Here is a 12,328-nt window from a genome sequence, read left to right as displayed (position 1 = left end):
AGAGACAGGGTCTCACTCTATTGCACAGGCTGGAGGGTAATGGTGCCATCATGGTTCACTGCAGCCTCAAACTCCTGGGCTCAGATGATCCTACGGCTTCAGCCCCCGAGCAGCTAGGACTACAGTTGCACATCGCCATGGCTGGCTAATTTTTCTTTTTTGTTGTTGTTTTTGTAAAGACATGGCCTCGCTATGTTGCCCAGGCTAGTCTTGAACTCCTGAACTCAAAGGATCCTCCTGTTTCAACCTCCCAAATTGTTGGGATTACAAACGTGAGCACCTGGCCACTTGTCATTATATATTTGCCCAAACCTGTAGAATGTATAACACAGAGTGAACTTCAATGTAGTCTGTGAGCTTTAGTTAATAATAATGTATCTATATTGGTTCATCAATTACAACAAATGTACTACAAAATGCAAGATGTTAATAAATATAGGAAATCGGGGAAGGGGTAAAGGAGATATAGGAACTCTTTTTACATTTCTACTCATTTCTTCTGTAAGCCTAAAACTGCCGAAAGACACCCCCTTTCTTTGTGGAATCACCATGGCGGTTGGGACCCTGTATACGTATCCTGAAAACTGGAGGGCCTTCAAGGCTCTCATCGCTGCTCAGTACAGCGGGGCTCAGGTCCGCGTGCTCTCCGCACCACCCCACTTCCATTTTGGCCAAACCAACCGCACCCCTGAATTTCTCCGCAAATTTCCTGCCGGCAAGGTTCCGGCATTTGAGGGTGACGATGGATTCTGTGTGTTTGAGAGCAACGCCATTGCCTACTATGTGAGCAACGAGGAGCTGCGCGGAAGTACTCCAGAGGCAGTAGCCTAGGTGGTGCACTGGGTGAGCTTTGCTGATTCCGATATAGTGCCCCCAGCCAGTACCTGGGTATTCCCCACCTTGGGCATCATGCACCACAACAAACAGGCCACTGAGAATGCAAAGGAGGAAGTGAGACGAATTCTGGGGCTGCTAGATGCTCACTTGAAGACGAGGACTTTTCTGGTGGGCGAACGAGTGACATTGGCTGACATCACAGTTGTCTGCACCCTGTTGTGGCTCTATAAGCAGGTCCTAGAGCCTTCTTTCCGCCAGGCCTTTCCCAATACCAACCGCTGGTTCCTCACCTGTATTAATCAGCCCCAGTTCCGGGCTGTCTTGGGGGAAGTGAAGCTGTGTGAGAAGATGGCCCAGCTTGATGCTAAAAAGTTTGCAGAGACCCAGCCTAAAAAAGATACACCACGGAAAGAGAAGGGTTCACAGGAAGAGAAGCAGAAGCCCCAGGCTGAGCAGAAGGAGGAGAAAAAGGCAGCTGCCCCTGCTCCTGAGGAGGAGATGGATGAATGTGAGCAGGCGCTGGCTGCTGAGCCCAAGGCCAAGGACCCCTTGGCTCACTTGCGCAAGAGTACCTTTGTGTTGGATGAATTTAAGCGCAAGTACTCCAATGAGGACACACTCTCTGTGGCACTGCCATATTTCTGGGAACACTTTGATAAGGACGGCTGGTCCCTGTGGTACTCAGAGTATCGCTTCCCTGAAGAACTCACTCAGACCTTCATGAGCTGCAATCTCATCACTGGAATGTTCCAGCGACTGGACAAGCTGAGGAAGAATGCCTTCGCCAGTGTCATCCTCTTTGGAACCAACAATAGCAGCTCCGTTTCTGGAGTCTGGGTCTTCCGAGGCCAGGAGCTTGCCTTTCCACTGAGTTCAGATTGGCAGGTGGACTACAAATCATACACATGTCGGAAACTGGATCCTGGCAGCGAGGAGACCCAGACGCTGGTTCGAGAGTACTTTTCCTGGGAGGGGGCCTTCCAGCATGTGGGCAAAGCCTTCAATCAGGGCAAGATCTTCAAGTGAACATCTCTTGCCATCGCCTAGCTGCCTGCACCTGCCCTTCAGGGAGATGGGGGTCATTAAAGGAAACTGAACATTGAAAAAAAAAAAAAAAAAAAACTGCCGAAAGAAAAAAAAAAAAATAAAGAAGTCTATTAATTAAAAAAAGAAAAAAGATCCCACGCAAAACATTCATTGGAGAGCAATCAGTTACTAATTTGGTGGACAAATTTTTAAAGTCTTTCTAAAATTTGCAATTTGCTCGAATGCTTGAATTTAGATGAAGGTTATATTGTCTAATCATAAGTCATATGGTTGTTTTTTTGTAGAGACAAGGTCTCCCTATGTTGCCTAGGCTGGTCTTGAACTCCTGGGCTGAAGCAAGCAATCCTCCCACCTGAGTCTCCCAAAGTGCTGGAATTATAGGTGCAAGCCACCACACTCGGCCTAGTCATACATTTTAATAGTTTGTGAAAAGAGAGTCCAAAGTTCTTACCACATCGACTGTATTTACTGTTAAGTCATTGCAATGTCTTTATGCCAGCATTTTCCAAATAAAAAGCCTGAGGAATGTTAATCCTGTAAAGTCATCTTGGAAGAAAGTTTCTGATCAAATTAGGGAAATACGGTACTCAATAAAACTCCTTTATTGAAATTTCACAATGCATACTGGCATATTAAAATCTCCCAGAAGTCCTGCCCAAAACAAATCTATTAACTGTGTTTAATCCAGCCTATTTCAATTATTAAACCACAGAATCTTCTTTTTCAGTAAAACCTATTAAAATCTGTGGAACATTACTTCTCAGTAACATGCTTAGCAAAGTCCTGCATAATGCAATTATAGAATGTTTTATTTCTAACAAATAGGATCCAACTTTGTTTATAGCTTTATTGAAAATATTAATTTACAATAAATCACACATGTGTAAAGTGGATAACTTAATGACATCTATTTATACATTTGTGAAACCATCATCCCAGCCAAGATAATGAACTCATCCATCAACCCCCCCAAATTTCTTTATATCACTTTGCAAGTCTTCTTTTCCGTTCTTCCTTAACCTTATTCCCAGGGAACTTTCTGCAACCATAGATTTGTTTACATTTCTAGAATAGTTTATAAATGGAATTATATAGTAAGTTATATGCTGAGTGTTTGTGTTCCCCTAAAATTTATAGGTTGAAATCCCGATCCCCAATGTGATAGTATTGGGAACGGGGTTTTTGGGAAGTAATTAGATAATGGAATCAATGTTTGAATCAGAGGAGATACAGAAGCTTGCTCTCTCTGCTCTGTTTTCTATGTGTGAAGATGCAATATGAAGACAGCCTTCTGCAAATCAGTAAATGGGCCCTCTCAAGACATCAGATCTCATGGCGCCTTAATCTTAGACTTCATAGCCTCCAGAACTGTAACAAATAAATGTTCATTGTTTAAGACACCCAGTCTATGGTAACTGGTTACAGTAGTTTGAACTGAGTAACGTAAAGTATGTACTCTTTTTGTTCTGGCTTCTTTCACCCAACATAATTATTTTGAGGTTCATCCATGCAGTTGCATATGTAGTTCATTCTTTTTCATTGCTGACTAGATTCCATTGTATGGATATACTGTTATTTTCATATCCATTAACATGTTAGCAATCATTTAGATTGTCTGTGGTCCTTAGCTTTTATAATAAAGCTGCTATGACAGTCATGTGTAAGTTTTTGTATACATATATGCTTTCATTTCTCTTAGATAAACACATAGAAGTAGAAAAGCTGAATCATATAGTAGATGTGTGTTTGACTTTTGAAGAAACTGCAGACTGTTTTCCAAAGTAATTGTGCCATGCTATAGTCTCACAAGCAGGGTATAAGGGTTGCAGTTCTTCCACATTCTTGTCAATACTTGGTATGCTAAGTCTTGGTAATTTTATTCATTTTACTAGTTGTGTAGTGGTATCTCATTTTCTTTTTCTTTTTCTTTTTTTTTTTTTTTTTTTGAGGCGGAGTCTCGCTCTGTCGCCCGGGCTGGAGTGCAGTGGCCAGATCTCAGCTCACTGCAAGCTCCGCCTCCCGGGTTTACGCCATTCTCCTGCCTCAGCCTCCCGAGTAGCTGGGACTACAGGCGCCCGCCACCTCGCCCGGCTAGTTTTTTTTTTGTATTTTTAGTAGAGACGGGGTTTCACCGTGTTAGCCAGGATGGGGTATCTCATTTTCAAAAATTTCCATTCCTCAGTGACTAATGACATTGAGCATCTTTTCGTGTGCTTATTTGCCACTTGTATATTTTCTTCGAGGAAAGTCTGTTCAAATCTTTTGTCCATTTTCAACGCATTGGGTTGTTAGAGAGTTCCTTAAATATTTGAGATACGAGTTCGTTACCACATATGTCATGTGAAGACATTGTCACCCGGTTGGTGATTTATCCTTTCATTTTCTTCAGTGTCTTTCAGAGAGCAAAAATGTTTAATTTTGATGAATTCCATTGGACTTTTTTTTTTTTTTTGGTTTTGTACATGTTATATGAAGAATGGATTGGAGTTTTTATTTTGCTTTGTTTTTGGATGCTAATGTTCCATTTTTCCAAAACCACTCGTGGAAAAATCTCTTGTTTTAGCCACTGGATTGTCTTTATACACATGTCAATCAGTTGTCCACCTAAGTAACCCACAAAAAACTATTAGAGTTCATAAATAATATCTAATTGTAATTGTGGATTTATCTCTTTCTTCTTGCAGTCCATCTATTTCTGATTCAGATATTTTGAAGATCTGTTATTGGAGGTCTTAATGTTTAAGATTGTTATATCCTCCTGATGAATTTACCCTCTTTTTCATTATGAAATGCCTCTCTTTGTCCGTTACATTGTTTACTCTGATGTTAATATAGCTACTCCAACTTTCTTTTTATTCACATTAGCACACTATATCTTTTTGTATCCTTTACTTTGAACTTATTTGTATCTTCTAACAAAGTATATAATTGGGTCAGTTTTATTTAATCTGAGAAGTTCTGCCTTTAGTTGGTATGTTCAGACCTTTTACATTCAATGTGATTATTATAATCTACCATCTTACTGTTTATTTTCTATTGTCACATATGTTCTTCCATTTTCTCTTTCTCTTCAGTATTTTTTAATGGTTCTAGTTCATCTCCATTGTTTGTGCATTAGCTGTAAATAATTTTTTGTGCTAGTTTAGTTATTGTTTGGGGGATTGTATTATACATCTTTAGTTGATCACAGTTTAACTTCAAGCACTATTACATCACTTCAAGTATAAGACCCCTACAAAATACACTTCCTTTTCTCCTCTCCTGGTCTTTGTGCCACTGTCTTCATACATTTTACTTCTATATGGGTTATAAACTCCATGATGTATTAGTAATATTTTGCTTCAGTCTGTTGATTAACTTATTATTTTTGTTTTGTTTTGTTTGAAATGGATTCTCACTCTGTCGCCCAGGCTGGAGTGCAGTGGCACAAACTCGGCTCACTGCAACCTCTACCTCCTGGGTTCAAGTGATTCTCCTGCCTCAGCCTCCCAAGTAGCTGGGACTACAGGCACGCACTACCGCACCCAGCTAATTTTTGCAGTTTTAGTAGAGATGTGGTTTTACCATATTGGCCAGGATGGTCTCTCTCTCCTGACCTCGTGATCTGCCCGCCTCGGCCTCCCAAAGTGCTGGGATTACAGGTGTGAGCCACCGCGCCCTGCCAAGAAAAACATTCTTTATATTTACAAGACAGTTACCACTTTTGGTTTTTACTTTTTCTTTTTTGTATGTCCAGGTTTTTATCAGTATAATTTCATTTTGCCTGAAGGGTTCCTCTTGACATATTTTATAGATATGTGGTCTGGTTATTTATTCTTCTTTTATGTATCTGAAAAATTCTTTATTTCATCTTTGTTTCTATAAAATACTTTCACTGGCTAACAAATTCTATGTTGGCAACTTTTTTCCTTTAATATTTTAAAGATGTTGCTCTGCTACCTTCTAGCTTGTGTTGTTTCAATAAGAAATCTGCTTTTCTTTTTGTCTTTATTCTTTATGTAGCATTCCTTCCCCATTCTGCATCACATACACAAAAGTGGCTTTTAAGATTTATCTCTTTGTCTTCAAGGAATTTTATTAAAATTCATCTTAGAGTAGCTTTCTTTTCATTAATTATTCTAGGAGTTTGTTGAAATTCTTAAATCTGTGTGTTTATAATTTTTATCAAATTTGGAAAACTTTGGCCATTATTTCTCCAAATATTTTCTCCAACTCTATTGGAGACTCCAATTACACATATATTTGGCTACTTAAAATTACCACATAGTTCACTGATGGCTTTCTTGTCCCTCTGTGTTTCATTTTGGATAGTTTCTACAGCTGTGTTTTCAAGTTCACTCATCTTTTCTCTCTTAATTTCATCTAGAGTATTTTTTATCTCAAAATTATAGATCTCCTTTCTAAATGTTCAGTTTTTGTCTTTTTAATATATACTATTTATATATTATATATTTAATATATAATATATTATTTATATATTATATATTTAATATATAATATATTATTTATATATTATATTATATATATATATATATATATATATATATATATAATATAATATATTATATATTATATTATATTATATATTATATATATTTAATATATATAATATATAATAATATATATTTAATATGTTCGGTCTTTCTGCTAACTTTTTTTAACATATGTGGTATCATTATAATAACTGATTTAATGCTCCGTCTACTGTTTCTATCACCATGTCATTTGGGGGTCAATTTTGATGGACATTTCTTCTCATTGTGCATTTTATTTTTCTCCTCCATTGTCTGCCTTGTGATTTTTTAAAAATTGGGTGCTAGACATTGTTTAATTTGCCTTGTGGGGTGCTGGGTGTTTTTGTATTCCTGTAATAGTTGTTGAGCTTTGTTCTGAGACATGGTTAAGTTACTTAGGAATAGTTAATCCTCCTGCATCATGCCTTTAAACTTTATTAAGAGGGACCAGTGCAATGTTTAGTCTAATGTTAATTATTTTCCCTACAGTTGAGGCAAAACCCTGGTTAGTTTTCCAACTGAGGCCCCATGAATCATGAAGTTTTCCATTTTGGCTGTTGGAATTAAGCACTATTCCTGCCCCTGTGTGAGCTTCCGACACTGTTCCCCTAATAATTTCTACTGGATCTTTACCCAGCCTTGGTAGTTGATTTACACACATGGCTAATCAGTGCTCAGCTGAATACTTACTGAATACTTACAGGGGCCTTCTACAGTTCTCCAGAGTTCTGTCTCTGTGCAGCTGTCTCCCTCTCCTGTACTATGTTCCGAGAAGCTCCACCTTGACATCCCCAGACCCTCAGCTCTGTCTCCTTACCTCAGGGAGACTGCCAGACCCTGCCTGGATTTTGCTTCCCTGTGTTATGGACAGGCCATGTTCTCCAAGCAATTGCTGTGGCAATCAGAGGGCTCACCTTGCTTGTTTTTCTTCTCTTGAGGGTTATTTTTTCCACGACATTGTTTCATATATTGCATCCATTTTCAAAGTTGTTTTAGGTGGGATGGTAAATCCATATCCTTTTACTTCATCTTGGCTAGCCATGAAAGTCAGAATTAACTATATTTAGAAATATTGTGACAAATAAATCTTCAAAGGAAAGTAGAAACTAACACTTATTGAGGGCTTCCATGTTTTAGGCACTATATCCTGTTATCATTATCTCAACCGCCAAGTGAGATTAATACCATGAACTTGATTTGTAGTTAAGACAGAGCCCAGGCTAGTTCATACAAGTCATACAGCTAGTAAATAGTAGAGCTGAGATTTAAAGCTCAATCTGTTGGCACAGTCCAAACTGTTTTCTTTTGAAAGGCATCCTCATACTAAACATTCCATACCGACTTCTCTAATGAATTTGTCTCCTTAAAAATTTATTTACTAGCCTACCATCAAACAGAATTCTATTGGCACCTGTGAAAGGAGCTTGTGTAATATATGATTTTCCTAATTATACTCAACATCTCACACTGCTCCTACAGAAAGGATGAGTGAGAGATCGCAATGTATCTCCGCCTGACCAATAAATAAATAAATAAATAGTCAAAACCCATTTCCTACTGATGATGCTTTACTAGCACCATCTACATATTCAACAGCTCGCATACATCATTTTTATGTAGAGTGTCCAGAAGAGACATTCTTGTTGGTATGCTATACAGAATTTTTACTTCATAGTCAATGTGTACATTTTTTGTTAGAAATCAAAGTGGCATGATAGATGTCTTAGGTGCCATTTAATGGAAGAGATGTCAGGATCATGACTGTTCCAAATAATCTCTGGATCAAATGTTCCTGGAATTATGATCACCTAAGAATGTATTTTATAATTGCATTTCCCTTATCATGGTAGCCCTGTACTCCCACAGGGCAGACAGAGGGTTTGGCCTTGTAGAATGACTCATGAGTGAGGTAGAGCCACTGAGTTACTACGGAATATCAGAGCTCTCTCTGGTTCATCATAGTTTTTCTGGTGGTATATTTTCCTCACCAGAAACTAGTTCTTCTCTATCATCATGCTGTGAAACATGACCTGGATCCCCTTTGTTCTCTCATATACCTTTTCACCCATGAGGCAAAGCCTGGAAATCGTTTCCTCTCACTATCTATTGAAGTGAGACATTCTTGAAATTTAAATGTTGTCCTTATCTATTTATCATCTGAAGGTGAGAAACATTGAGAAGAATTCTTGATAACTTGGATGGTTGTCAAACAAGTGCTAGTAAATTTTTTCTAGATAAACAAAGTCTTTCTTGAATATTTAACTTAGTGAACAAAGATATCTTCTGTGCTAGTCATTTATATACTGACTTTTATACCTTTCCTTATAGCTGAGTGCCTCTACATCTGGCACTTAAAAACATGCCATTTGGGGATGGGTGGGGAGCTATTGAACATAGGATGTGGTTCAAGTATAATGTGGAAATTTTCAACATTAAAGAAGAGAGTTGGGAATTATTTATTAAGGGCCAGTTTTCTCCCAACAACATTCCTGATGTATAAATGCAATTGTTTGCCTAATTCAAACAATACTTGTCCATTACATCTGCATGATAAAATCCATGGCATGAGTGAGCTCCGGGAAAGGACAGCATCAGCAGCCCAGAGTTGCAGTGGGATCACAGGTTTCATTCATTAAAATTACAAATCTTCAAATGTCTGTGAGTGGGTCCAAAGGGAATGTGTATACTTATTCTGACCAGAAAGTTTTAATTGGGTCTTTTTTCTCATCTTCGAATTTTGACCAGATATCTTTAATTGGATCTGTTTTTAACTTCAAATGTAGAGTAGAGTCACATCTTACCTAAGAGTATAAAGTCTTAAGTTAGCCAGCAAGCCAATAATTAATTATAATCAAAATTGCCCTGGAGAAATTCCTTAAATCATCCACAAAGTACAATGTAAATGGTTTTGTAAATATAACCCCGTATAGTAATCCTTTTTTTGTGTGTAGGGGAGGGGGAGAGGATGGAGGGAGACAGGATCTTTCTCTGTTGCCCAGGCTGGAGTGCAGTAGTATGTTTATGGCTCACTGCAGCCTTGACCTCCTTGGCTCAGTGGATCCTCCTGCTTCAGACTCCCTAGTAGCTGGGACTACCAGGCACATGTCACTAAGCCCAGCTAATTTTTGTATTTTTGTAGGGACAGGTTTTTGCCATATTGCCCAGGCTGGTCTTGAACTCCTAGTCTCAAGCAATCTGCCTGCCTCTGCCCCGCAAAGTACTAGGATTACAAGTGTGAGCCACCAGACCCAGCCTAGTAATTCTTAAGAACAATGAGAATCACTGAGGAAAGAATAAAACTTTTAATCATTTAAATTCTGTTCCTTTAACGAAAAGTATGAAATGGAAATGGAAATTGGGTACAAAACATTCTAAAATAGGGTATTCACTCTATTCTGTTAAAATATTAAACCTCTGTGTCCTTAAGACATCTTGGTAGATCTGCATGTTCCTATGAGGAATAAATGGGAAAATTTGTGTGACAGCACCTAGCATAGCACCTTACATAGACAAAGCACTAAATAAAGATCCACTAGATTTGAATCAAATAGAGCTTGGTCATACCCAGGAATAATAAGCTTTTTTGGGGAAACATGGAGAACTTGACCACTTGCCTACTGACTGTCCAGTTGGTGGCTCTACTGAACAACTGTTACTCCTGTGCCTTAGGGCATTCTACTTTTGACCCTTAGAGCAAAATCGTTTCAAAAATCAGGGTAAAAGTTAAATACCTGATCAGCGGCAGCCAAAAAGTAGTGTTCAACACTGGATTATTATGACTTAAAACTTCTCTAATACTCCATTAGAACAGCTTGAAACAGTTCATCAAGTGGAAGTAAAGACTTGAAACTTCTTTTCAGTTATATGCAATAGTATAGTAGCTCCCTTAGATGTAAGAAATGGGAAATAGTATTTCCATTCACCTTTTAGAAAAATGACCAACAAGCAGAGATGAAAATGTATTCACTAGTTGATATCAAAAACCATGACATATGGTTGCATGTAGTAGGTAGCAGGTTACTAAGCCAGTGACCAAGTCCAATTTATGAACAAATGACAATGCACCTGGTGATTCCTGGATATTCCTGATTGGCAGACTTTGGACTTCTTGCACTCAAGTAAGTAGGGGTTGGAGGCATTAGGATTAGGAAATTGAGATTATTAATTGATTATGTTAGATTGTTATTCCATATCTGCACTGTCACTCCTTCCATTTTTTCAGATCTCTTTGCCTAAATGCCTCCTTAATAGAGGTCTTTCTTGATCACTTTCTATCTCTATCGCTCTCTCCATATCTATCTCTGTCTCTCTAGATATCTGTCTTTATCACTATCTTTCTCTGTTTAGCTCCTGGCTCTGTGTTAGTTTTCATTCTTTCTCGTTTCTCTGTTTTATTTTTCTTATGAGCACTTATACTACCTACCATACTATACATTTATATTGATTAGTTTATTCCACAAGAGCAGGGACTTTGGTTCATCTATTTTCATATCTCCAAGTTAGGACAGAAGCACATAGGAGGTGCTCTATCAATTGATCAATCAATGTTAATAAATATAACAACGTATGAATGAATTATTATTTATTTAGCACCTGCTCTGAAATAGGTAGACAGTATAAAACCAGAAGTTCTAGATTCTGGCTGTGTTTTGGAGTTTATCATCTTGTAAGATGATCAAGGATGTGAGAATTAGACAACGAAGCCTAATATGCTCATTTTTCTCAATAACCTCTCCCTTTATTCTCCCCTTTCAAAACTAGCACTACTGCCAGGGAAATAGTGCTCTTCCCAGGTTCACAGCTCTTCAGGCTGTCTTGATGACTTCTTTTGAACTTCAAAGCTGCCTTTGATGTTCATTTTGGTGTCTGAAGAAAGTTAGCACCTGGTGAGCTTTGCCTCCACTTCTGGTTGGCTGACCTTATTGTTCTGTGCTCTCTAAGGCCAGAAAATACATAAGAAGAATGACTGTAAGTCAGATATGGAACATTTGCCTGACTCTTCCCTCTCCCAGGACACTGATATCCTGGCTCACCTAAGTGCCTTTTGGGTCTGGGCCTAAGCTGTCCTCATGACACAGTCTGGAAAATATCTAAGCAATTTTTCAGAGGCAGAGTCTCTTCTCTTCCTCAACATCACTATTTCTTCCCTGCAAAGTACAGAGTACTTTCCACATGGAAACAGGAAAGCCGTAGGCCAACTAGAATAGAATCAGATTGTTGGGTGTAAAAGCAGAGCGTCTGTGCTGCACAATGGGGAAGAACTTCAATGTTGAGGCCAGAAGGACAAGTATTTCAACCTGATTCCACCACTAACCAGCTCTCTGACCCTGGGCAGTGAACCTCTCCAAGTTTCAGATGCTCTGCTGAATAAATGCAGTACTTATCGCCTATGAAAGTCATGAGGGTTAAATAAGAGAATGTTGTAAAATGTACTGAGTACATGGCACAGAATCTCATTTAAAATGTTCACTTTCAACATTAGAATAAGAGCTCAGACTTCTAAACATTAGACACTTAAAGTAAAGCATCGTGTAGATAGTAGATTCCAGACTAATTCAAGCAACACCTTCACTTAGATTGCAGTGTGAAAAATGAGAGATTTGTGTTTCATTTTCCATTGCTATATACCAGCACATGTCTGTAGCTGCTCTTTGTATGTGAACATTTGCATACTTTATACCTGCATATATGTTAATGAACTGATCAGTTGACCAACAGAGGCTTATATTCTAATGCTCCCAACCAATTCCCGTGAGCTTTCTGCATTTCCCATGTTGCACTTCTCCACACCTCAGACCACACAAAGTGTCCTTCCTGCTTTCCAGAACTATGGAGACAGGGACTTTCAATTCCTCTGCATTTATACAAATTAAGTCAAAATAAGAAGAAAGTCAAAATCTCCCATATTTTAAGGTTTATTCTTTTTGGAC

General features: G+C 38.4%; 1 protein-coding gene and 1 pseudogene across 2 annotated transcripts; both read left to right on the top strand.

Annotated features, from left to right (window-relative positions):
• Positions 1-531: 531 nt before the first annotated feature.
• Positions 532-1,582, top strand: LOC115900019 (annotated as a pseudogene). Its single transcript, XR_004059704.1, has one exon. The product of XR_004059704.1 is annotated as an elongation factor 1-gamma pseudogene (transcript).
• On the top strand, positions 550-1,959 carry LOC104675324 (elongation factor 1-gamma-like). The gene has a single exon (XM_030939597.1). It carries the CDS (start codon positions 910-912, stop codon positions 1,861-1,863), a length of 954 nt encoding a protein of 317 aa, XP_030795457.1. The 5' UTR covers positions 550-909; the 3' UTR covers positions 1,864-1,959.
• Positions 1,960-12,328: the final 10,369 nt, after the last annotated feature.

The sequence above is a fragment of the Rhinopithecus roxellana genome, chromosome 10, assembly GCF_007565055.1.
Source record: "Rhinopithecus roxellana isolate Shanxi Qingling chromosome 10, ASM756505v1, whole genome shotgun sequence".
Taxonomy (NCBI): domain Eukaryota; kingdom Metazoa; phylum Chordata; class Mammalia; order Primates; family Cercopithecidae; genus Rhinopithecus; species Rhinopithecus roxellana.
The sequence above is the reverse complement of the archived record's forward strand: the minus strand, read 5'-3'. Positions and strand labels throughout refer to the sequence as shown.

What these genes read in the sequence shown, in the direction of transcription:
- LOC104675324 (XM_030939597.1), top strand. Translation starts at nt 910, where the DNA reads ATGCACCACAACAAACAGGCCACTGAGAATGCAAAGGAGGAAGTGAGA.